Source organism: Chionomys nivalis, chromosome 1 (genome assembly GCF_950005125.1).
Source record: "Chionomys nivalis chromosome 1, mChiNiv1.1, whole genome shotgun sequence".
NCBI classification, from domain to species: domain Eukaryota; kingdom Metazoa; phylum Chordata; class Mammalia; order Rodentia; family Cricetidae; genus Chionomys; species Chionomys nivalis.
The window spans coordinates 88,804,578-88,830,866 of record NC_080086.1 but is presented as its reverse complement, the minus strand read 5'-3'; the positions used below and the strand labels follow the sequence as shown (position 1 = coordinate 88,830,866).

Here is a 26,289-nt window from a genome sequence, read left to right as displayed (position 1 = left end):
GATTTCTAACTTATGTGGTACAACTCTTTCCTCTAAATTGAAACATTTTCTCCCTTAGAATAAAAACTCATAAAAGTTAGAGTAAATGAAAAACTACAAGTTTCAGGAAGCTCCTGAAACTTAAAAGATTCAACTACCCCTCAAAGCAAGTAATAATTGGTAGAGACTATCTGAATGTTAAGGGAGATCCAAGAACGCAGCTTTTATAGTAATCAACCATAAAGAAGCGGTCTTTGTAGTGATGCTGTTGCTTTTGAATTGAAGCTTGCTCACGTAAGCAACATCTTACCTAGGTTTCTATAAAAATCCCAAAAAGCTCAACAGTGCATGATGGAATTGTTATGTCAGTCTGTTGTTAGTGGCCTAGGTGGATGAAGAGACTTCTACCAATGATCCATGTTTCCTAAGTAGTACTACAACTCAGTAGCTAAATATGCTCCATAATTTTGTATCAATAATAAGAATATTCATGAAACATTATTAACCTTCATCTAAGAATTTAGTAGTGCTGTTATACTGCCTTTCTTTTGTATATTGGACATATTTAAGAAATATTTATGTATATATATGCATATATATGTAAATAACAACAGAAAAATGCTAGGTAGCTAATAGTTATTGGCAAAGTCATTCAGAGATCATACTAATGAATATTTTCATGGCATTTAATATATTACATAGTCAATGTTTTAATAAAAGATCAGTAATACATTATACTTCTCTGTTTTAAAGTTAGGAGACTGTAAACATCTTGAGAAATTTTCACAGGAATAAAATCTGAGGGTTTTTAAAATGAATGTATTCTTGAAAAGAATTAAGTTCTTATAATTTCCTGGAAGCAAAACTGAGGCAAATCAATGATATTAAAATAACCCACAAAATGCTAATTAATTCCTAAAATCTGCTGTTGATTGTCAATACCAACACAAAAATTAAAATAGACACATGCTGAATCCCTGAAGACTTACTGAGTGCTGCAAGACCAATATTCTGTTAACTCCTTTTAACCATTATCTCATACAGCATCTGGTGGGCTCCCAAGTGAAGTCCATGGTCACCACTAGATGGCTGGAGTAGTAGCTGTGATCTAGGGTTGCTTCCGGCACTCTCCATTTACTGACTGAACAAGAATCAACCTGCTTTCCTCAGTAGAGAATTCCTAGCTTAGGGCAACAGAGTTCAGAAGGTGGAGTTTAACTGACAGGATTTATCAGTGTGATATGGTTGTTCTATTGCCTGTAGTCTTCACTTTTCCCCCTTACCCTTTTCTCTTTTTTTAAAATCGTTTTTTAATCTCTTTTTAATCTTTTTCCTTTAGCATGTTCAACTCCATCTCATTTGTTAGTTCCTTACTAGAAAATGTAATAATGTATTATTTTATATAGGATCTTAACATCCTTTAGACGTGATAGTTCAGATATTAGAAAAGTGTAAGTAGTAATAATACAGAGTGTTTGACAACAGGTCATTTCTAGCTTGGAGTTATTTTCAATACCCACAGAGTTTTTCATGGAGTTAAAAATAGTTAACTACTTGGTACAGACACATATAACTATTTACATGATCAAGTGTCAAGAATTTGACCCTAGGTCTTGTTGATTGAAAAAAAAAAACATGATTGTTATTTTACATGCCTCTAAATGTAGCTAATTTTACCTTTGCTCTGTGGAATAACTTGAACTTCCTGCTTCTGAGAGCATTATGTAGAATTAATTTTAATATGAATGGGTATAAAATCGGCCTATGGAACCCATATTGTGTGGGAGAACTGGAAGGTCACAGCATCTCTAGTTAACATGCCTATGCCAGTCAATTTGTCAACTGAATACAACCTAGAATAACTTTGGAAGAAGAAGCCTAAATTAATAAATTGACCTTAGCAGACTGACTTGTGGGGATGTCTGTGTTGCATTTTGTTATTTAATGATGGATATGGAATGATCCAACCCACTCTGAATGGTGTCATACCTGAGCAGGTACAGGAGCAATATAAGACCAATATAAGAAAGCAGACTTCAGAATCCATGGGGAGTAAGCCACAAGGCAGCATTTTTCCATGAGTCTGTTTGAGCTCCTACATTCTGGTTCCTTCTCTGAGCTCATCCTCTGACTTCCCTTGCTGATAGACTGCAAGCTATAAACTGAAATAATCCTTTTATTCTCCATGTTGCTTTTGGTCAATGCCTATCACAGCAATAGGAAGGAAATTATAACAATAGTTATCAGAAAAAGCACGGAGATATGAATAAAATAGAATTATATAGGATTTATCACCATAGATAAAGTAAAGTGCAACCCAGAATAACCAAATCTAATTTCATCTTCTCCCTTAGGTCAGAAAGAAATACAGACGGAGAGAAATGCATATTGTCTTCCTTTACTATTTTTATAAGAAGGAAGCATGAATTGAACATCGTGTACGTGTCAGTTGCTATACTTGTTGCTAATCACATGCTAAGGAAATAATCTATATGCCAAGGCAGGGAAGATAAAGAAAAGTCCTGTGAGAGTGGAGAACAAGGCACGTGTTTGAAGTGTCATATGGGATGATGTATGGTTTAGATGTGATGGGGAACCCTTCATCTACTGGTTCAGTCAGTAGTAGATAACAAGGAAATTTTAAGATTTGTCCTATAATAGTACATATTGTGGGAGACTTGGGTTTGATGGGTAGAAGGGAATAAACTCCAACAATGTCTGTATTATGTTTCAGTTTGGTTTGAAGAAACATTTTAAGGTAGATGGAAATCAAAACCTTGGAGTCTCCTCAAATAGGCAGATGAAAATCAAGAGCACAGTATGCTATGCTGGAGAGTCTGCTTTTCCCTAAAAGAGAAAAGTAATGCAGTAGAAACTTCCAAAAATATACACATATGTAAAGGTGATCTAAATAAAAGCACCATATAATGGAAAAAACAATCCCAACTGACCATCTCTTCTCACAAAACAAAGTTTCTAGTACTGGAATTGGGATATATCTAATTGAGTTGTTATTGTAGTTCCACATTGGAGTGACATATCCAGATGTCTGTAAGGGTCCACACTCAACAGGTTCATACGCTCCAGGGTAGGAGCATGTGGATTAGAAATGTTAGGCAGAATAAACAGAGATACAAAAGAAATACAGAGACATAGAATACTGGGACGACAATCCAGTGAATGCTGAATGTGTTCATGTTTATTTCTTATGATCATCAAGTACCCAGATAACAAAAGACTTTTTTTATTTATGATACAAGGAATACGAAGAGATTACCATCTCAATACCCCAAACACCATGTTACAACACCTTAGGTCAAGATACCTTGTTAGTAGCCACACTGTAAGTTAAATCTCCTATCAATAACCATAGAAGAGCAAGGCAAGGCCTGAACTCTCTGACTTTTAGTCAAGGTGGAACAGATTTACTTTTGTGGGCCACTCTAATACCCAAAACATCAAATGACCACACCGTAGGTCAAGATATCTTGTTTGTAGTGACTCTGTACATCAAACTTCTTGTCAATAACTTTGAAAGAGCAAGAGTAGGCTTAAGCTCTTTGACCTTCAAAGTGGAACAGACCCACTTCGGTGGGCCGCCATAAGTTGTGGGCCAAAGAAATTTACCAAAAAAACTCAGATTGTTGCCAAGACTATAGGTTGCTCCTTACATACTAACAGCAAGGACCCCTTGCTGAAGACAGCACTTACATAGTTTATTAAGCTGGAGTAGTTGAGCTAGTGCCTGTAATAGGGTTCTCACCCCCATTTTATAGCAGAAAGACTTTCTGCATGCTATCAAATGAGAAATGTAAACAACAAGTCAGGAGCTAGTGCCTGTAATAGGGTTCTCACCCCCATTTTATAGCATCTTTGGTACAGAAAGACTCTCTGTGTGCTATCAAAAGAGAAATGTAAACACCAAACCAGCAGAAACATTTTATCAACAATAATGTACCTAAAAGATATGTTAGCACAATGGTGGCACAAAGCTTGTGTGATTAACCAACCAATTAGTGATTTGACTCAAAACCCACTACACAAGATGATACCTGTTATGGTAAAAATAAAATGCCACATGTCCCCAAGTAGCAGCAGTGGGCAGTGGGTACAAGACCATGGTGGGCTATGAAGGCAGCCAGTCCTAGGCAGGGAGCCATGTGGTGGGTGAGAGACAGAGACAGTTAGGCACACACCATGTGGACTGAAGTTGGATATTTATTTAGTGGGTTATGGAGGGGAAAGAAAAAGAGGGTAAAGTGGAGAAGGGAGAAAAGCAGAGAGAGACAGAGAGAAATAGAGATGGGGCAAGAGGAGAAGTAGGGAGAAGGGAGAGAGGCAGAAGCTGCTTTTTCAGAAGAGAGAGGGAAAAGAAGGACTCACAGGCTGGAAACATAAAGAAGATCTGCTTACCTCAGGACATGGGGGAGAGAGTGGGTGGGGCTTGTCTCTTAAAAGGACAGGATAGACCATTATATTTCCATCTCTTTTTTATAATAAAAAGGTAAAATGTTAGGCACAACAGGTTAAAGGAATTGGGATGGCAGATTCTCAAGACTTCTGCCTGCTTTTTTGTGGGCATCATCTTGTGTGTGGGGAAACCTAAGAAACTTGGGTGCTAGTCACATCCTGGGGTAACTGATCTCTTTGTTCCTGTCCAGTGCTTGTGGTATGGAACTGTCTAGTGTCTCTTACACATGTTTAAGGTATTGGCAGGACAGAGGACAAAGTTAAGTTTAGGAAAAATAAATTAGAACCAGGGAATTGAGAAGTGTGTATCTGACCTGTTTAAAGTGGATCCTTCAATTTGGCTCCCTGGAACTCACAAGAATTCTTTGGGTTTGTGAAATCATAGGTTTTTAACATATACATTATATAAACAGTAACATATTTATATCAAAATGACTGTGATAAATATTTTTGCATAATGAAAAGTACCTTTAAGACTATGAAAGGCAACTTGAGAGAAAAATTTGATAGCATGTAGTTGTCCTCGCACCTTTATAACTTGTATTTTACTGAAATTTTTTGGAGAGGTTGTTCTTTTAAACTGACAAAACCTTTCAACTGTCGAACTGCATCAGAAATATTTGAGAAGGTTAAAATTTTACTTGAGTTATTGATTTTTTTTTTCTTTCGAGACAGGGTTTCTCTGTGGTTTTGGAGCGACCAAAAAAATCACACAGAGAGTCTGCATTGCTTATAAACTGATTGGCCCATTAGCTCAGGCAGCTTATATTAACCCATTGTTCTTATCTATGTTAGCCACATGGCTTGGTACCTTTCTCAGCAGGGTAGCTCACATCCTGTTTCTTTGGTGATCTGGGCTAGAATGCAGAAGGATTTTCCTGCTTCCCAGAATACTCCTGTTCTCATCGCCCAACCTCTACTTCCTGTCTGGTTGACCCACCTATACTTCCTGTCTGGCCAATCATGGGTGGCTAATAGTTTGAGGATTGATTGATAGTTTGAGGGTTGATAATATAGCTCAACCATGGAAAACCATGAAAACAGCAAACAAACACCACAGGACCTATAGAAGGACATACCCTATCTACAGGTGAGGTCTTAAAGTCTGACTAGTTCCAGTCTGGGCAACTCAGAACCAGAGAGGCTAGAAGCTGATCCAAGATGTCTCTCATGGCGGGACCACTTATGAGTGATCTAAAAGAAAAGAAAAGAAAAGAAAAGAAAAAGAAAAGAGAAAGAAAAATCCAAGGGACCCTGGGCCCCAAATCAAATGCTCTGCATAGTGTGTGCAGTGCTAGCACAGGAGGACCAACCTGGGGTTGTCTGATGATGTTTTTAGCTATGGAAAGCAACCAGAGATGAATGTCAGTGAAGGACTCAACCATAGCAATGAAGGCTGTGGTTGGCTGACTCGAAGGGGAAACTCATCACCAAAACTGCTGGTGTGCATAGATGTCGGAGTTTAGGCAGATGGAACTCAGACCTATTTTAAAGAAACTTGGTTCTGGAGTCCAGGGTTCCATGCTTCCTCACCCGGTCCACCCACGGGTGGAAGGAAACATGGAGAGAGCCTGTCCAAGTCACAAGTACCAATGCTATGGTAAAAATAAAGCACTGCAGGTCCCTGAGTTGTGGCAGTTGGCAAAGGACATGAGGCAATGGTGGGCCACGAAGGCCCCAGGCAGGGAGCCATGCAGCCGGTGAGAGACAGAGACAGATAAGCACATGACATACAGAGTGAAGTTACATATGTATTTAGTGGATTATGGAGGAGAAAGTGAAAGGGGAAGGGGAAGGGGAGAAGGGATAAGAGCAGAGAGAGGGGAGGGGAGAAGGGGAGAAGTGGGGAGAAGGGAGAGAGGCAGAAGGGAGGGATGCTGCTTCTTCAGGAAAGAGAGGGAAAAAATGGACTCACAGGCTGGAAGCAGAAGGAAGATCTGCTTGCCTCAGCAGACAGGAGTGAGTGAGCAGGGCTTGAATCTTAAAGGGATAGGACAGATCATTACAATACTTATTCCTGACACTGTTTGGGTAACCAAGAACCTGTGACTAGATACCCCAAGGACCTAGGGTAAAACCAAATAATACTCATCTAAACAACAACAAAAATAATGTAGTGATAAAATGACTCCTAAAGATATTTTGCTGTACTCAGAAGTCAATGTCTTGTCTAGCCATCATCAGAGAAACTTCCTCTTGCATCACATTATGTAGAGAGTGAGAGACCTTTGAACACTCAACCCTATATGGGATGTCTCCATCAAATCCCTCAGAACTCAGAGAACACTAAAGAAGAGGAATAGGAAAGATTATTAAAGCCAGAGGGGGCAGAGGACACCAAGAAAACAAGGCTCTCTAATTCAACATGAGCAAAGTTCATATGAACGCACAGATAGTGAAATACCATGCACAGTGCCTGCAGAGATCTGTGCCAGGTCCCTTGCACTTATATTATGAATTCCAGCTTAGTGTTTTAATGGGGTTTCCAAGTGTGTGAATGAGTAAGTCTCTGATGTTTGTGCCTTCTTTTGGGCATTTTCCTTCTGTTGGCTCTTCTTATGATAGTTTTTGTTTTATAAATCGATATCCAGCTCACAGGGTCTCCCCAATATCATGTAGGAGACCAATTTCTGTATGTAAAAGCAAAGAGCCTTTATTCAAACTTAAACTTGGACTCTGCCTGTTCACTGCAGCATTTGAGAGCAGAGAGTGCCAAACCCAGTCAGAGTAGGGTTTGTTGTTGTTGTTGTTTTGTTTGGTTGTTTTTTTGTTTTTGTCTTTTTATCATAGGAGAGGTTGGGGTGAGGGGATTTCCAGAGTTCAGAACCCTTAGTGGTTGACATTTGTCAAGGGGTCCCGGCAAAAGGAAAATTGGTGAGTCCTGGACTCAGAGACAGCTGGTGGTCTTATCTAATCTGATTTAATGGTTGGAATGTCAGGTACTTCCCTTTAGATGCTGGCCCTCCCTGGGTTCTGTCAGCTTATAGCTCTTCCTGCTTTGGCAACTGTGCAGCCTGGGCCCCATGTGTGTCCAGGCTGCCACGAGACCCACAATCTTGTATTTTATTTTGTTACCTTTTAAAAAATTAAATGAATGGATGAAAACCTAGCTACTAGAGTTAAGGTTAACAACTGAATTGTCTTTTATACCTGCTGGCAGAGGGAAAATCAGATTTTTTTTTTCAAAGAGCTGACACTGGTATATCAACTACTCCAGAACAGGCCAAATGTTCAGGATTCACCAACATATAATGGACTCCAAGGTTTTTTTTGTGTGTGTTTCCATTTAATGGTTTGTTTTGTTTCTTTTGGGTGTTTTTTTATTTTGTTTTATTGGATTTTGGGTGTTTTGCTGTTCTATTTAGTTTTTGTTTTTTGAGAAATAAACTTAAAGTTGCCTGGGTAGGGAGGATGACAGAATTGGGAAGGACTTGGGGTAATGGAAATATATAGAAAATATGATTAAATATATATTTACAATTAAAAGCTGTTTAAAATAATAAAAATACAACAAAAGAAAAAATGCAAAGAAAGCAAAAAAGACTGGTGGTTATACTGGAAAATGATGCCTTTATCTCCCATTGAAGAATCTGTCCCATAAATATGTAAAATGATAGATCAGAAAAACAAACATAGAAAGTTGCATAAGAATCAATAGCTCCTATCAACTTCTGATTTGAGACAATGAAGTCAGAAATACTAAGGAAGAATAAATAATTAGTATTACTTTTGCTCAGTATACTATGAGCATTGAAGAGTTTCCTGTCTGTTAGGAAATGAGGGATAGTGAACAGAGGTCTGGGAAAGAATGTAGAATGAATGAAATAGTTGTGTAATTTTGTCTACAGATAGTGCTGAGATCGGGTAGAGGTTCTATTCATGAGTAGAAGTTGAGAAAGTTGAGAATTCTGTAATGGATGTGGGTTTAGAAACTGAATGTGCTTTCATATTGAGAATGTCAAAGCTGCAGTGAATCTTAGTGACAAGGACTACTGAAGCATTCTAGGCACATCATGGATGATGTGAGTGTAGCATGGCTATGGTTTAATAATTAATACTTAGCTGGGCATGGGAGTGAAAGACCTACAGAGCGGGGAGACTCTTACTCAAGTCTCGGGATAACAGGACCCTCCAGGAACTCACAAGAGACCGTCCTTGCTGCAATCACAGGAGGTTTATTGACAGGACAGGAGCCAGCGCACTGGGGCTGAAACTCATTTCCCACACAGGGGTAGAGAGTTCCACCCCGAGTAGCCGTGAGAAGCAGTATTTAAGGGCAGAAACCACAACCTGGTAATCCAAAGTGGGTAGGGTGGGCATCATTGGAAAATTCCGAAAATACCAGTGACCATTGAAAAATTCAAAAAATACCAGTGATAATCACAGGGGGTTAACTCACAGTTTCTCAAGATTATAATCTAACTTTATCTTCAGCTAGTTCCTGAAACAGAGTCACTGAACTGGCTAACCTAGATTTTGGCTTTATTTTTTTCTGGTGGATTTTTGGGTCTATTTTTCCTGCTAGAGGAGTCTGGATTTATCTGGGTCTTTAATTAGCACACACCTTTAATCCCAGCCCTCTGGAGGCAGAGGTAGACAGATCTTTGTGAGTTCCAGAACAGCCAGGGCGGTCCCAACGTAAACCAAACAACCAACCAAATGAGAATTAATATTTAATTACACAAGAGAGCAGAAGTATGCCTTGTAGAGTATAATTAATTTTATTACATTGATTATATACACCCAAATGTGATAAAAAATTAAGAATGATGCATGTTTCTTTTTAACCACCACAATGTTGACAAATAAGCAGCAAAAAGAAAAATTTTAACTTCTGTGAAAAATCCCATATGTAACGTTTTAGATGCATACTCTTTGGTTTTGTTTTATACCTTTGAAGTGTTAAAAGAAATGTCACATCATGGAGACATCTGACTTTATTAGTCACACACAATTATTTCCATGAATTAAGAAGGCTTTTTTTTTTTTTTTTGTCAAGAGCAAAGTGAAAACGAGAGGGCTAAGCTTACCCTGCTTTGTCTTTTGTAGGATATAATGAAAGACGAATGTTCAATGCTGAAGCTGCAACTGAAAGACAGGGATGAGCTAATTTCTCAACTTCAAGCAGAGCTGGTAAGTGATTGGTTGACACAGTTGGTTACTTTTCAGGGTTGTGTGGTATAAACCTTAAATCTACTGACATTGCTATTATTATTTATAAGTTTGACAAATAATTTAAATATGACCATAAATTTTTTCGATCTTTAGTGATGAAAACTGTAGTCCTTTGATGACAGAAAGAAACTGTGTTTTAGATGCACAGCAATTTGCATACGATTAGAAATGGTGTAATCTTTTAGTTGTGTCTGTAGTCAGAAAGACTAAGGCCATGTTACATATTGTATTCTTTGTGATTTCTTTCCCTACTGAAATGCCTAGAGAGAAACTTTACAGTATGAAGGAAGACATTGATTACTTTTGTAAACAAAACAGATTTTAATTTTATTTTCATGATCATCAAATGGAGCTGTTTCTCAAAGCTTGGTAGAATTTCCAGTTCATGTGCAGCTCTCACAAAATGTGAGTGAGGTTAATGATGGAAATGGGAACTGCATATTTAGAACATAATAGCACACTTGCTCTGTAGAACTGTTCTTTTTCAGGATGTTTCAATTTATATACATTATGAACAGCAGTTTAAAATGATTATCAGTACTATAAAGAGAAATAAAATCAAAGAATTAAAGAATAAGAATTAAAAGGAGAATACTAATCATCAAGAGTTCTTAAGATACCATCAAAATAGATTTAACACAGTAGAGCACCCTGACACTTTGTTAATGTTAGAAAGTGAATCCTAGTTAAAAACACTATAAAAAGATTTAACAGTTGATTGTTGGTATATTACATAATTATAAAGTACAGTTCAGCCACATAAGAGTTTACAGACAAACCTTTGAGGACTACTGTCATGCTAGTATGATGTCAAATTCATAGTATAATTTATGGAGTCTAAACAGCTGTCAGTGTTTTTACTGAACCTTGACCCATTTTTAGACTAGAATTTAACAGTAACAAGCCTGTTAGTATGGCTTCAAAAACCTCTAACCTACTACTATATAAAAAAGAGGACCATTTCCTGCACTGTAAGAAATATCCCATTATATGAAGATCAACAGCATATTAATAATACAGACAATATTACTACATAATGAAAACATTGTGTAGGTCAATAGTTCTTAAAGTTCCTAATGTTGTAACCCTTTAATGCTGTTCTTCATGTTGTGGTGATTCCTCAATCATAAAATTATTTTGTTGCTAATTCATGACTACATGTTGCTAATGTTCTGAATCATGATGCAAGTATCTGATATGCAACCCCTGTTGGGGCTCTGACCCAGTTTGAAAGCTATTGTTCTGGGTCTATACTGTAACCAGGATTTTTTTTATATGCAATAGAAAACTATCTTTGCATTTAACAAATATCAAGTGTAGATACCTATTGCCAAATGGAATAATCAATCTTAAGTAACAGAATATCTGTTCATTCACTTTACCAGGGAGTGTTTATTTTCAATAATTAACTCAGAAAAAATAACCATTTTTCTTCTCGCCATAAGTTTGATCAAATTTAAAACATAGAATGAACAAGAAACACACCTTTCTTTCTTGAGTGAAATGAGAAAGAAAATCATTGCTTCCAGAGCCAATGCTATAGCTATAATTATAATAATTCAGCTCCCTTCGCTCCAAAAGAGGCTTGAATTTACTGACACCCTAAAATGACATACTTGTGAGTTTTTTAAATTTTCTTTTCTTTAAACTTAAGATATCCAAATTGGCATGTTAGCTTTGGAATTTTCCAAAGTAATAATCAAGATACCATTTCAGTGTCTGTGCTGCACATTCGAACGTTTTAACGAAAGAAAGAAATTACTTTTGCAGGGAAGTTTGATTTGATAAAGAGGACTTTAAATTTGGAAGAAGGTGTGATGATTTGAGAATAAAGAAATGATAAAAGACAAACAAAACTAGATCTAAAGAATGCATGAGTACACAAGGGCAGAGGACTCTACAAACTGCTGCAATCTCTAGAAAATAGGGACCAGTGTGGTCCTGATGTTGAGAGTAAGCAACCGTTTTTGTTTACAGTTTGTATTTGTTCGTTTGAGACATGGTTTCACCCTGTATCCCACCATGGCTTAGAACTTACTATATATCCTTGCTGACCTTGAACTCATGCAGTTCTCAGGCTTTAGTTTCCTAAGAACAGAAACCACTATGTTTATTTAGCTGAGCACTGCCATTCAGACTTTTCGTTTCTGTAAAAAATGTATGAAAGGAAAAAAGGTAAAGAAGGAAAGATTTAGGTTCATGGTTTCTGTGTTTTCACTCCATGGTCAATTTGTTTAATTGCTTTAAGCCTATAGTAGGGCAAAACATCATGGATGAAGGAACAATACAGCCTTCAGCATTACTCTTCCAGGGGCTCTGTTCCTCCACATCAGCCCACAACCCACATTTCCACTACCTCAAATACTCTTTTCCAATTTTTTTTTTTTATTTTTATTCTTTTTTAATTAAAATTTCCACCTGCTCCCCGTTTCCCATTTCCCTCCCCTCCTCCCAAATATTGCCCCCTCCCCCCACTTCCCTCCCCCTATCCCCACTCCTCTTCTCCTCCCCCCACACCATCCCCCCTCCCTCTTGATACTGAAGAGCAGTCCAAATTCTCTGCCCTGCGGGAAGACGAAGGTCTTCTATCTACTTCCAGGAAGGTGAGCGTCTAAACAGGCTAAGCTCCCACAAAGCCGGTTCATGTATTAGGATCGAAACCTAGTGCCATTGTCCTTGGCTTCTCATCTGCCTTCATTGTCCGCCATGCTCAGAGAGTCCGGAATCAACCCATGCTTATTCAGTCCCAGACCAGCTGGCCTTGGTGGGCTCCCAATAAAATCAGTTCCACTGTCACAGTGGGTGGGTGCATCCCTCGTGGTCCTGATTTTTTGCTCATGTTCTCCCTCCTTCTGCTCCTCATTTGGACCTTAAGAGCTCAGACCGTTGCTCCAAATTGAGTCTCTGTCTCTACCTCGATCCATCGCCAGATGAAGGTTCTAAGGTGATAGGTAAGACATTCATCAGTATAGGACAGGGTCATTTCAGGTTCCCTCTCCTCAGTTGCCCAAGGTATCAGCTGGGGACATCTCCCTGGACACCTGTGAACCCCTCTAGAGTCAAGTCTCTTGCCAACCCTAAGATGGCTCCCTTAGATAGGATATACACTTCGCTGCTCCCGTATCCTCCCTTCCTATATCCCAACCATCCCAATCCCCCGAGCTCCTCCCATCCTCCCCTTCTCATGTTTCTCATCCCATTTCCCCTTTGCCCCATGCCACCTCACCCGCAAGTTCCCAGTTTTTGCCCTGCAATCTTGTCTACTTCCCCCTCTCCATGCGGATGACTATATGATTTTCTTTGGGTTCACTTTCTTATTTAACTTCTATAGGATCACAAATTATATGCTTAATGTCTTTTATTTATGGCTAGAAACCGATTATGAGTGAGTACATCCCATGTTCCTCTTTTTGGGTCTGGGATACCTCACTCAGGATAGTGTTTTCTATTTCCATCCATTTGCACGCAAAATTCGAGAAGTCATTGTTTTTTACTGCTGAGTAGTACTCTAATATGTATATATTCCACACTTTCTTCATCCATTCCTCCATTGAAGGGCATCTAGGTTGTTTCCAGGTTTTGGCTATTACAAACAATGCTGCTATGAACATAGTTGAACAGATACTTTTATCATTTGATGGGGCATCTCTTGGGTATATTCCCAATAGTGGTATTACTGGATCTTGGGGTAGGTTGATCCCAAATTTCCTGAGAAATCGCCACACTGATTTCCAGAGTGGTTGCACAAGTTTGCATTCCCACCAGCAATGAATGAGTGTGCCTCTTTCTCCACAACCTCGCCAGCAAAGGCTATCATTGGTGTTTTTGATTTTAGCCATTCTGACAGGTGTAAGATGGTATCTCAAAGTTGTTTTAATTTGCATTTCCCTTATCGCTAAGGAGGTTGAGCATGACCTTAAGTGTCTTTTGGCCATTAGAATTTCTTCTGTTGAGAATTCTCTGTTCAGATCAGTGCCCCATTTTTTTATTGGGTTCATTAGCATTTTAAAGTTTAGTTTCTTGAGTTCTTTATATATTTTGGTGATCAGACCTTTGTCTGTTGCAGGGTTGGTGAAGATCTTCTCCCAGTCAGTGGGTTGCCTTTTTGTCTTAGTGACAGTGTCCTTTGCTTTACAGAAGCTACTCAGTTTCAGGAGGTCCCATTTATTCAATGTTGTCCTTAATGTCTGTGCTGCTGGGGATAAACGTAGGAAGTGATCTCCTGTACCCATATGTTGTAGAGTACTTCCAACTTTTTCTTCTATCAGGTTCAGTGTGTTCAGACTAATATTGAGGTCTTTAATCCATTTGGACTTGAGTTTTGTGTATGGTGATAGATATGGATCTATTTTCATTCTTCTACACGTTGACAACCAGTTCTGCCAGCACCATTTGTTGAAGATGCTCTCTTTTTTCCATTGAATACTTTTAGCTCCTTTATCAAAAATTAGGTGTTCATAAGTTTGTGGGTTAAAATCAGGGTCTTCTACTCGGTTCCATTGATCGACTTCTCTGTTTTTATGCCAATACCAAGCTGTTTTCAATACTGAGGCTCTGTAATAGAGTTTGAGGTCAGGGATGGTAATGCCTCCAGACAATCCTTTATTATATAAGATTGTTTTGGCTATCCTGGGTTTTTTGTTTCTCCATATAAAGTTGATTATTGTCCTCTCAAGATCTGTGAAGAATTTTGATGGGATTTTAATGGGGATTGCATTGAATCTATAAATTGCCCTTGGTAGAATTGCCATTTTTACTATGTTGATCCTCCCTATCCAAGAGCAAGGGAGATCCTTCCATTTTCTGGTATCCTCCTCAATTTCTTTCTTCATTGACTTAAAGTTCTTGTCAAATAGATCCTTTACTTCCTTGGTTAGGGTTACCCCAAGATATTTTATGCTATTTGTGGCTATCGTGAATGGTGATGCTTCTCTGATTTCCATCTCTGCTTCCTTATCCTTTGTGTATAGGAGGGCAACTGATTTTTTGGAATTGATCTTGTATCCTGCAACGCTACTAAAGGTGTTTATCAGCTGAAGGAGTTCTTTGCTGGAGTTTTTGGGGTCGCTTATGTACACTATCATATCGTCTGCAAATAATGAAAGTTTAACTTCTTCCTTTCCGATTTGAATCCCTTTGATCCCCTTATGTTGTCTTATTGCTATTGCTAGAATTTCAAGCACTATATTAAAGAGGTATGGAGAGAGTGGACAACCTTGTCGTGTTCCTGATTTTAGTGGAATAGCTTTGAGTTTCTCTCCATTTAATTTGATGTTAGCTGACGGCTTGCTATAAATAGCTTTTATTATAGTCAGGAACGACCCTTGTATTCCTAATCTCTCTAAGACCTTTATCATAAAGGGATGTTGAATTTTGTCAAATGCTTTTTCAGCATCTAATGAAATGATCATATGGTTTTTTACTTTCAGTTTATTTATATGATGGATTATATTGATAGATTTTCGTATGTTGAACCAGCCCTGCATCTCTGGGATGAAGCCTACTTGATCATAATGGATAATTTTTCTAATGTGTTCTTGGATTCGGTTTGCCAGTATTTTATTGAGTATTTTTGCGTCGATGTTCATGAGTGAGATTGGCCTGTAGTTCTCTTTCTTGGTTGTGTCTTTGTGTGGTTTTGGTATCAGAGTAACTTCAGCTTCATAAAAGGAATTTGGCAATGACTTCTCTGTTTCAATATTGTGAAATACATTAAGGAGTATAGATATTAGGTCTTCTTGGAAGTTCTGGTAGAATTCTGCATTGAAGCCGTCTGGACCTGGGCTTTTTTTGGTGGGGAGGTTTTTTATAACAACTTCTAATTCTTCGCGACTAACAGGTCTATTTAGATTGTTCACCTGGTCCTGGTTTAACTTTGGTAAATGGTACTTATCTAAAAAAGTGTCCATTTCTATAACATTTTCCAATTTTGTGGCATACAGGTTTTTGTAGTAAGATCTAATGATTCTCTGAATTTCCTCTGAGTCTGTGGTTATGTCTCCCTTTTCGTTTCTAATTTTGTTAATTTGCGTATTCTCTCTCCGCCGTTTGATTAGTTTGGATAGGGGTTTATCAATCTTATTGATTTTCTCCATGAACCAGCTTTTTGTTTCATTGATTCTTTGGATTGTTTTCTGTGTTTCTATTTTGTTGATTTCAGCCCTCAATTTGATTATTTCCAGTCTTCTACTTCTCCTAGGTGAGTCTGCTTCTTTTTTTTCTAAAGCTTTCAGGTGGGCTATTAAGTCTCCAATGTGTGCTTTCTCCGTTTTCTTTAAGTGGGCACTTAATGCTATGAATTTTCCTCTTAGCACTGCTTTCATAGTGTCCCATAGGTTTGAGTATGTTGAGTCTTCGTTTTCATTGAATTCAAGAAAGACTTTAATTTCTTTCTTTATTTCTTCCTTGATCCAGGTGTGGTTCAGTAGTTGACTGTCCAGTTTCCATGAGTTTATAGGCTTTCTGGGGGTAGCATTGTTGCTGAATTCTAACTTTAATCCATGGTGATCTGATAAGACACAGGTGGTTACCGATATTTTTTTGTAACTGTGTAAGTTTGCTTTGTTACCGAGTATGTGGTCTATTTTCGAGAAGGTTCCATGAGCTGCAGAGAAGAAGGTATATTCTTTCCTATTTGGGTGGAATGTTCTATAGATGTCTGTTAAGTCCATTTGATTCATTGCCTCCCTTAATCCTCTTATTTCTCTGTTACGTTTCTGTCTGATTGACCTGTCCATTGGCGAGAGAGGAGTGTTGAAATCTCCTACTATTAGTGTGTGTGGTTTGATGACTGCTTTGAGTTTTAGTAACGTTTCTTTTACATAAGTGGGTGCTTTTATATTAGGGGCATATATATTCAGGATTGAGATTTCATCCTGGTGAATTGTTCCTGTTATGAGTAAAAAATGTCCATCTCCATCTCTTTTGATTGATTTTAGTTTGAAGTCAACTTTCTTAGAAATTAGTATGGCCACACCTGCTTGTTTCTTAGGTCCGTTTGCTTGATAAACCTTTTCCCAGCCCTTTACTCTGAGTAGATATCTGTCTTTGTGGTTGAGGTGTGTTTCTTGTAAGCAGCAGAATGTTGGATCCTGTTTTCGTATCCAATCTCTTAGCCTGTGCCTCTTTATAGGTGAGTTGAGTCCATTGATGTTAAGTGATATTAATGACCAGTGGTTGTTAACTCCGGTCATTTTTCCTTTCTTTCTTTCTTTCCTTTGGTAGTAGAGTTTGTGTGTTTCCCTTCTTCAAGTTGTGCTGGTGAAGGGTCATTAGATGTCTGAGTTATTGTGGGCATTGTTGGACTCCTTGGTTTGTGATTTTCCTTCAATTACTTTCTGAAGGGCTGGATTTGTAGCTACGTATTGTTTAAATTTGTTTTTATCCTGGAAAACTTTGTTTTCTCCATTTATAGTGAACGAAAGCTTGGCTGGGTATAGTAGTCTGGGCTTGCATCCATGGTCTCGTAGTTTCTGCAGTATATCTATCCAGGACCTTCTGGCTTTCATGGTTTCCATAGAGAAATCAGGTGTAAGTCTGATAGGTTTACCTTTATAGGTAACTTGACCTTTTTCCTTTGCGGCTCTTAATATTCTTTCTTTATTCTGTATGTTTTGTGTTTTGATTATTATATGACGAGGAGATGTTTTTTTTTGATCCAGTCGTTTTGGTGTTCTGTATGCTTCTTGGACCTTCAAAGGAACATCTTTCTTAAGGTTGGGAAAGTTTTCTTCTATAATTTTATTAAATATATTTTCTGGACCATTGAGTTGTACTTCTTCTCCTTCTTCTATCCCTATTATTCTTAGGTTTGGTCTTTTTATTGTGTCCCAGATTTCCTGAATGTTTTGTGATGAGAATTTGTTGGTTATGCTGTTTTCTTTGATGAGAGTGTTTATTTTCTCTATGGTATCTTCAGTGTCTGAGATTCTTTCTTCTATCTCTTCTAATCTGTTGGTGGTACTTGTCTCTGTAGTTCCTGTTCGTTTATCCAAATTTTCCATCTCCATCCTTCCCTCGGTTTGTGTTTTCTTTATTACTTCCACTTCATTCTTCAAGTCTTGAACCGTTTCCCTTACCTGTTTGATTACTTTTTCTTGTTTCTCTTGGTTTTCTTGGGTATCTTTGAGATATTTATTCATTTCCTCTACCTTTTTGTTTGTAATCTCTAATTGGTTGTGGCAGTTTTTCACCTCCTGTTTAAGGTCCTCTATTATTTTCATAAAATTCACTTTTGGGTCGAATTCTTCTAATTCTTCTGAATTAGGGTGTAGACTTCTCATTTCGGGATTCCTGGATCCTGGTGGTGTCACGTTGCCTTTCAAGTTGTTGGGGGAATTCTTGCATTGGCGCCTGCCCATCTTTTCCTTCAAATGGAGCCAGGAGAGGCCTGATGTCTTGGACCAGTCTTTGCAGTGACTAACTCTCTAGGTGTATCTCCTCAGTGTAGTGGCAGGAACCGTTCCCTTCCAGATGAACTCCTCAACACCAAAACATGGATGCGTGGTATTCCAATGACCCGCGTAAAGAAGGCCGGATGCAAGGGGTCGGGCGGGGTCCAGTAGAACACAGGCGACACTGCAGTACAAGCTGGAGGTGCCTGTGCTCCCTTTCGGGGGTTGCTGAGGCCTGCCCGCTAGGCAGGCACTCACTGCTCTGGTTGGGTAGCCTTAGTGTAGGGGCGTTTGTGCTCTCTACCAGGACAGTCCACCCCAGGATAGCACACACTCACCCGTCCCGATGAAACTTCTCGGCACCTACACAGGAACTCCTGGATGCCCCAATGAGCCAGGGACTAAGGGAAGTAGGGCGCAGGCAGAGCAGGTCCAGCAGATCACAGCAGAGACTGCAGCCCCAGCAGCGGGGGGCCGCTTTCCCTGGCGGGGACCTTGAGGCCTGCCCTCTAGTCAGGGACTCACTGCTCTGGGTTGGTAGCCTTAGTGTACTGGCAGGAAACTGTTCCACAGCTAAGGACCTTGCAGACAAGGCAGGCTTGGGGGTGGGGGTGGGTGCGGATGTGTAGGAGAGAAAGCCCTACAGCAGGTGCTGGGGGAGGGGCGTTTGTGCTCTCTACCGGGACAGTCCGCCCCAGGATAGCACACACTCACCCGTCCAGATGAAACTTCTCGGCACCTACACAGGAACTCGTGGATGCCCCAATGAGCCAGGGACTAAGGGAAGTAGGGCGCAGGCAGAGCAGGTCCAGCAGATCACAGCAGAGACTGCAGACCCAGCAGCAGGGGCCCGCTTTCCCTGGCGGGGACCTTGAGGCCTGCCCTCTAGTCAGGGACTCACTGCTCTGGGTTGGTAGCCTTAGTGAACTGGCAGGAAACTGTTCCACAGCTAAGGACCTTGCAGACAAGGCAGGCTTGGGGGTGGGGGTGGGTGCGGGTGTGTAGGAGAGAAAGCCCTACAGCAGGTGCTGGGGGAGGGGCGTTTGTGCTCTCTACCGGGACAGTCCGCCCCAGGATAGCACACACTCACCCGACCCGATGAAACTTCTCGGCACCTACACAGGAACTCCTGGATGCCCCAATGAGCCTCTTTTCCAATTTTGAATGCATCAATTGATTATATCATTCATTAGATTAGGGTCACTGTGATGTAATCTTTCTCAGAATTGTTTTCAAATACACCTAGCAATGCATTTCACTAATCTCCTACCCATCTCCCAGTTTAATATTATCAATAATAAACATTAATTGTCACATTCACCTTGAAAATTTTACCTGCTGTGAGATGTTAATTGGCGGTCAGTGAGTGTTGGTACAGAAGAAAAAATTGTGAATCCTCTTTTCTAGCCATCTTGCTAACAACCATCTTCCCAATCTTCTCAACAGTGCCATTGTAACATTACTGTGACTGGTTGTTCTGTGAGACTGGGTTTCAACGTCATCTTTCTCTTCCCCAGTGTATATCAGGAGCAGTCTCCATGTGTTACTAGATGTCTGATGTACCTAAAAGCTTGATGCATTTGAGTACAATTGCTTTAGAGGTAACATACTAATTTTCAGTCCATCAGTGAAATAGTATAAAATAAGCATATGCATGTATACAGATACCCAGGGAACTAGAACCCTGCAAAAGAGATAGGGCTTTCCTTATATGTGCCATATAAGGAAAGTATTAGAAAACAAATTTCTCATAGTCCTGTTTGGTTGGGAGTTTGAGATTGGAGTGCCAGCATTGGTGGGTGCCAGTGAAGACTGTCCCTTGTTGATGGATGGCCAACTTCTCACAACATATACAAGGAGGAGGATAAGAAGGTCAGTGGCCAGGTGGGTGGTGGTGGTGCACGCCTTTAATCCCAGCTATTCCATCTGAGGGCCCCACCTTATAATGTTATCTAATTACAGTCACCTCCTGGTGTTCTGTCTTTCAAGGGAAATTAGTGTAAGTAGGGGGAGGACATAGTTCAGACCCGAGCACCAAGGCTGTGCTCCTGCTTATTTATTGTTATCAAATAGGATTTCATCCAGCACATTCTGCTAGTATTTCATGAAGTATCTTCTTCTTCCATCTCGGTGATTTTAGAAGTATTACCATAATTTTACACTCCTTGATTCCTGAGTCTGTACACTTTATAAAGTATGAAGACGCTTCAAAATTCAAAATAATCATTTGATTTTACATTATACATTTGTACTGTTTGAGAAAAGCATCATATTTAATAGTTGGATCCCTAATGTGAATATGTTTTCTATCCAAATTTTCAATTTATTCCTTTCTGTGTAAAAAGGAAGACAATAAACAATTAGTTCTCTTAGGAATAATTTCAAGGAGTCTGATATTAACGCCTGTGAAATTTTCATGCATTACTACTTTTATTGGTTTTTGACAGATAAAAATAATGATTTACACTATTTTATGATGTCCGAGGGAACTTTAAATGGTAAAATATCAGCTTTTACTGAGGTTTTATACATCATAGGGCAACTAATTGGCAGCAAAGGAGTTACACACTGCGGCCCTATGTGCTATAGCAGAGAGGAACGGGTTGGCAGTGGGAGCATCTGCTCCCAGCTGTTTCACCCCATGGCAGAGTCATTATGGTCTGCCAGGAGCATACCAAAGGGCAAAAGCTGTTATTCATTCAGGCTTCTTATGTAGCAGTACTCTATGTTGACCTTGAGGATAGGTGACTTACAAGAGGAAGATCTTGTCTCCCTATCTCTCTCTCTCTTTCCTACTGGCATTCTTGTCCTCTCCTTTTTGTCCATGCCATCTCATATCCATCCCCACCCTCTCTCTCTGCAAAAGTCATATGCACATACTCAGGGGAGGCAGTCATCTACAAACCAGGAAGTGCAATTTTAAAAGCCCAACTGCTATCTAGTGGTCTTGGGTCACAATGTTCAGAACTACAGATGACTAAAATCCTGTTTATAAGCCACTCAGATTGTGTTGATTTTGTCATGGAAGCCTGAACAAACTCATACAATGCCATGTATGACTCTGGAATTTGTTTGATCATGGTCCATGTAGATCGATTCATATTTTTTGCCATGATTTAGCTAGGTATTTTTATTATTTTTCTTTGAAATGCTGAACAGTATTCAAAAATTGTATTCAACCCATTCAACTTTTCCTTCAAGTTTTATATGTTGTTGTTGTTTTAAATCCAGAACTCTTGTTTTCGTAGTTTGCCTCCTGAATCTGTTCTTCTAATCTGTTTGTTTTCTAGCAAGGTTAAGTTTTCATTCTTGATGTATTTCTTTTATCATTGGACTTAGCCACCAGTTTGGTCTTCAATAATAACATATATTAATGGTCTAATGATTATTCAAACTTCAAAATCATATTTTAAGCATTGAGGAAACATTAATCCCTTAGGTATAGGTAGTTAAATGTTTTTTTATTTATTTGACTGCTATTGTGTTGTATTGTCTTCCAAGTCATCTGTTGTGCATGAAGTCCTTGTTTTAACTTTTTTTTCCTAGGGTCATTAGTGTTCTTGGGATCAACAATTACTCGTCTGTCTGTTTGTATCTGAGACTTAGTCTTCTTATATAGCCGAGGGTTTTCAGACATTTGCAGCCTCGGTTGGATTTGAATTCATGATTTTTTTCTGACTTGACATTCCACATGCTGGGATTATACAAGGCACTACTATACCCTATCCCTGGTGGCCCCAGCAGTGTGGGCAACTTGTATGGTAGCTATAGTTAATTCCAGAAGAGAACAAAGTGCTGAGCTTTCCGTCTTCTCCAACACAGATGAGTGCCTCAACTTTACCACATGGACTTCAATCCTGGCCTTTTCCACAGTGCCTTTCACCTCAGAAACAGTTAGTGTCACTGCAGGAACGGATGATGGCAGGGAACACTATTACGGATACAACCTTCTTTTGAGACTCTTTATCATATATTTTCTGATAAGCACAAACACAAATGAGTCCCTTCTTCAGTCACACTGATACAACAAAAGGACCAATGGCATCATGTGGAGCCTGGAGTTCTAAACTGAGTTTTATCAGCTTCACTTTGGGTCAGAAGATGGACCCTTTAGGAAAGGAAGTGAGGAATTACCTTCCTTTCTCTTTCTGAGCAGACATTTGCTTGAAGAGAAGAATGTGGCAATACAGAGCCTGTATCATTCCTAAATATTCCTAATTACCTGTGATACTGAGATTTTAGATACTTCTTTCTTCTCTTTCTCTGTCTTCATATATAATATCAGAATTGTGAATGCTGGGAAGAGTTTCTATAATGAATAATATTCAAATACAATATGAATTAGAACCAATCCTAAATACAGTAGATAAATATATTTGGAATGATCAGAATAAAGTATGATAGGATGAGCTATTTATGTGCTTATATAAATTTAACTTTATTAACCTGTTTTAAAATGGGATTCTTATTCTTGCCTCTTTAAAATTTTAGTCTTTCTCCTTTTTCTTTTTATTATTATTATTATTACAATTTTTCACCTCCTCCCCTCCTCCCATTTCCCTGCCCCTCCCTTTACTCCCCCTCCCTTTCCCTCTCCAGTCCAAAGAGCAGTCAGGGTTCCCTGCCCTGTGGTAAGTCCAAGGACCTCCCCCCTCCATCCAGGTCTAGGAAGTTGAGGATCCAAACAGACTAGGTTCCCACAAAGCCAGTACATGCAGTAGAATCAAAATTCAGTGCCATTGTCTTAGGCTTCTCAGTCAGCCCACCATGTCAGCCACATTCAGAGAATCCGGTTTGATTACATGCTCCATCAGTCCCAGTTCAGCTGGCCTTAGTGAGTTCCCATTACATCGTCCCCACCGTCACAGTGGATGGGCACACCCATGACTTCCTTGCTCATGTTCTCCCTCCTTCTGCTCCTCATTTGGACCTTGGGAGCTCAGTCCAGTGCTCCAATGTGGGTTTCTGTCTCTATCTCCATCCATCGCCAGATGAAGGTTCTATGGTGATATGCAAGATACTCATCAGTGTGGCTATAGTATAAGGCCAGTTCAGGCACCCTCTCCTCAGCAGTAAAAACAATGACAACTTGAAATTTTCACACAAATGGATGGAACTAGAAAACACCATCCTGAGTAAGGTATTCCAGACCCAGATAGATGAACATAGTATGTACTCACTCATAAATGGATACTAACTGTAAAACAGGATAATGAGCCTATATTCCACAACCTTAGAGAAGCTAAGTATCAAGGTGTACCCTAAGAAAAACATAGGTCCCCCTGAGAAGGATAAATAGAAAAGATCTCCTGACAAAATTGGGAGCATGAAGGTGGGGGAAAAGGGAGGGAGGAAGGGGAGGAAAATGGGTGAAGAGGATGGGGAGGATAACTTGAGGGAAAGGGATAGTCAAGATGGAGGAAGGACAGAGATGAGAACAAGGAAAGAGATGTTTTGATTGAGGGAGACATTATGGGGCTAGCAAGAAACCTGGCTCTAGAGAAATTCCTAGGAATCCATAAGGATGACCACAGGTAAGAACCCTCAGTAATAGTGGAGAGGGTGTCCAAACTGGCCTTGCCTGGTAAACAGATTGATGAATATCTTAAATGGCATTATAGAACCTTCATCCAGCAACTGATGGAAATAGAGGCAGAGACTTACATTGGAACACTGGACTGAGATTCCAAAATTCAGTTGAAGATTGGGCAGGGTGAGAATATGAGCAAGGAGGCTAAGACCATGATGGGGATACCCACACTAAAACAGCTTACGTGAGCTAATGGGAGCTCACCAACTCCAGCTGTATACAGTAAAGGAACCAGCATAGGACCAAATTAGATCCCCTTAATGTGGGTGACAGTTGCATGGCTGGGGCAGACTAGGGGGCCACTAGCAGTGGCACAAGGATTTATATCTACCACTTTAACTGGTTTTTCGAACTTTTTTCTTTGGATGGATACCTTGTTCAGCCTAAATTTAGTAGGGACGGCCTTGGACATTCCCCAAGGCAATGTGCCTTACCCTATCTGAGGACTGGATGAGGGTGAGGGGTGGAAGAAGGTTTAGGGAATAGGAGGAAGGGAAGGAGTGGGAACTGGGACTGGTATGTACAGTGAAAAAAAGATAATTTGTTTCCTTTTTTAAAAAGAAAAGAAAAGAAAAAAAAGAATTAAATTTCTGACAAATGACAGTTGGTAGAAGTGTCTGTTGCTAAGCCTGATCTCCAAAGTTCACACGATTGAAAGAGGGAACATTTCTCTACAAATGGTTCTCTGACCTCTACAAACAGCCAAAATGCAATGTTTAGCAAGTTTCCAAACACAAAAACACAAATAAATAAATGCACTAAAGATGTAAAAAATGAAAGCAATGGCCCATACAAGGTATGTGTTAGGTGATGCTTGTCAATATTTAAGTATTTATTTAGTTTATGTCCTGACCACAGTTCCCCCTCCCTCTTCTCCCTTCAGCCTCTCCTCACCTTTCCTCTACTCTCTCCTCATCCACCCCTCCTCCATTTCTATTCAGAAAAGGATAGGCCTCCCAGGATATTGTCAAAGCATGTCATGTTAAGTTGTAGTAAGACTATATGCTTGTACATTTTAATTCATACATTAAATATCCCGCTAAACTTTAAGACCTCCAAAACTAGTTTTTGGTTCTTATTGGTCATTTTTTTATACACATATTTTAAGTAATGTTCTCACACAAAAAAATACATTTTCTGCTCACCACAGAGAGACTTCAATAGCTTCCAGTGACTCTTGTCTTTACAGAAATGATTTACTTGTTAAAATTGTCTTTGTTTAAAACTCATTGAGCAGTTGTATTTCTCTTCTGGCCTTTGCTAATATTCATTTAATATCATGCTCATAATTTAATCGTAAGTTTTTCTTACAGAAAGGAGCATATTAAAATGCTGTTCCACGTATCCAACCTGGTACTTCACTGAGATGAACATTTATTCTCTCATAAAATAGAATAAAAGTCATCTCTAGAAAGTCTAGTAATATAAAAGTTAGAAAAAGGATCCCTTGTGTTATTAAGTGTGCTTCCTCTCATTCAAAATAAATATGAACATGATGTTCTTTTATTAATGCAAATAAACAACAGTGTCTTCTCAGCCCTCTGAGATATCATTCATTGGATGCAGGCCAAGGGTGAGGATGACTTGTCAACACTTGAGTAGCAATGCATGGAGTCTTAAGAAGCCGTGGAGCTGAGGTGTTTTGAAAACATGAAGGCACTGAAAGTATAGCATCATGTGTAATCTGTACCACAAAGATGTTGCTTGAAATAAAAGTCTAAGAAATACATATAGTTAAATATCACTTTGTAAAGAATCTGGAGAGAAGAATAATTTCATTTGGTTTAAATATACACCTAGAATTCAAACTGAATGAAATTGTACACCCTTGAAGATTTAATAACAGAATAATTCCTACTTGATAAGAGAAGCATCATCCTGCATGAAAATCACATCCCGAATTCAGCTTGAAAGAAATTCCCCACTTGCTCCTCATGCTATTATAATTTATAGTATTATTTCATGCCAGTCATTTTAAGATAGAATATTATAGTCCCGTGGAAGATTTACATAAGAACAGGCAGCTGTAAGTACTTTCAAATCCTCTTTCTTTTTCATATTTAGGAAACATTAGGGACAGAAAAGAAATAGATTAGGTATACTTAAACATTATTAAAGTGTCAGGCTACTTTTGTTCTTTTTCCAGGAGAATTAATTGCACATATTCCAGAAAGGGCTTATCTCAGCAGTAATTACTTTCCTAGTCAGCACTGTAAGACAGATGTAGAATATGAATCTGACAATATCCTATGATACATAATGGGGATTAGCCTCTGGTTCCTTCCACACTCCAGTACCCTGAAGAAGAGCTGCCAAAAGATACAATCTTTAATATTTCATACAGCAGTTATTGTAGCAATCTTGCATAGTTGTTTAACTCTTCATCATTGAATGTTGTCATGTTGTAGTATGTCATAGATACAGGGAAATAATTGTTGCATATTTTAATGCCACTAGGACTAGGGTTTACTTTTAAGTCATAGAGAGAGCCTTAAAAGGAGTTTGCAGCTCCACTGATCAAGTGAGGTACCTGGCGGAATGTAATGTACATGTAAATTGAAACAGTTGACAGTTTTTATGTTTTCTTAGCTCCTTCTATCAAGTGTACCCTTCAATTTCCTCCTCCATTTGATTTTTACTTTTATATAAATAGATATTTTGGATCTTACTGTTAAACATAAA

General features: G+C 39.1%; 1 protein-coding gene across 3 annotated transcripts in view; it reads left to right on the top strand.

Annotated features, from left to right (window-relative positions):
- Ccser1 (coiled-coil serine rich protein 1) overlaps nt 1-26,289 on the top strand; it is a 1,171,018-nt gene that overhangs the window by 530,809 nt on the left and 613,920 nt on the right. For all 3 annotated transcript variants that reach the window (XM_057763688.1, XM_057763695.1, XM_057763698.1), the window contains one exon: nt 9,499-9,582. In XM_057763688.1, coding sequence (XP_057619671.1) covers nt 9,499-9,582 — 84 coding nt within the window. The remainder of the gene's footprint in view (nt 1-9,498; nt 9,583-26,289) is intronic.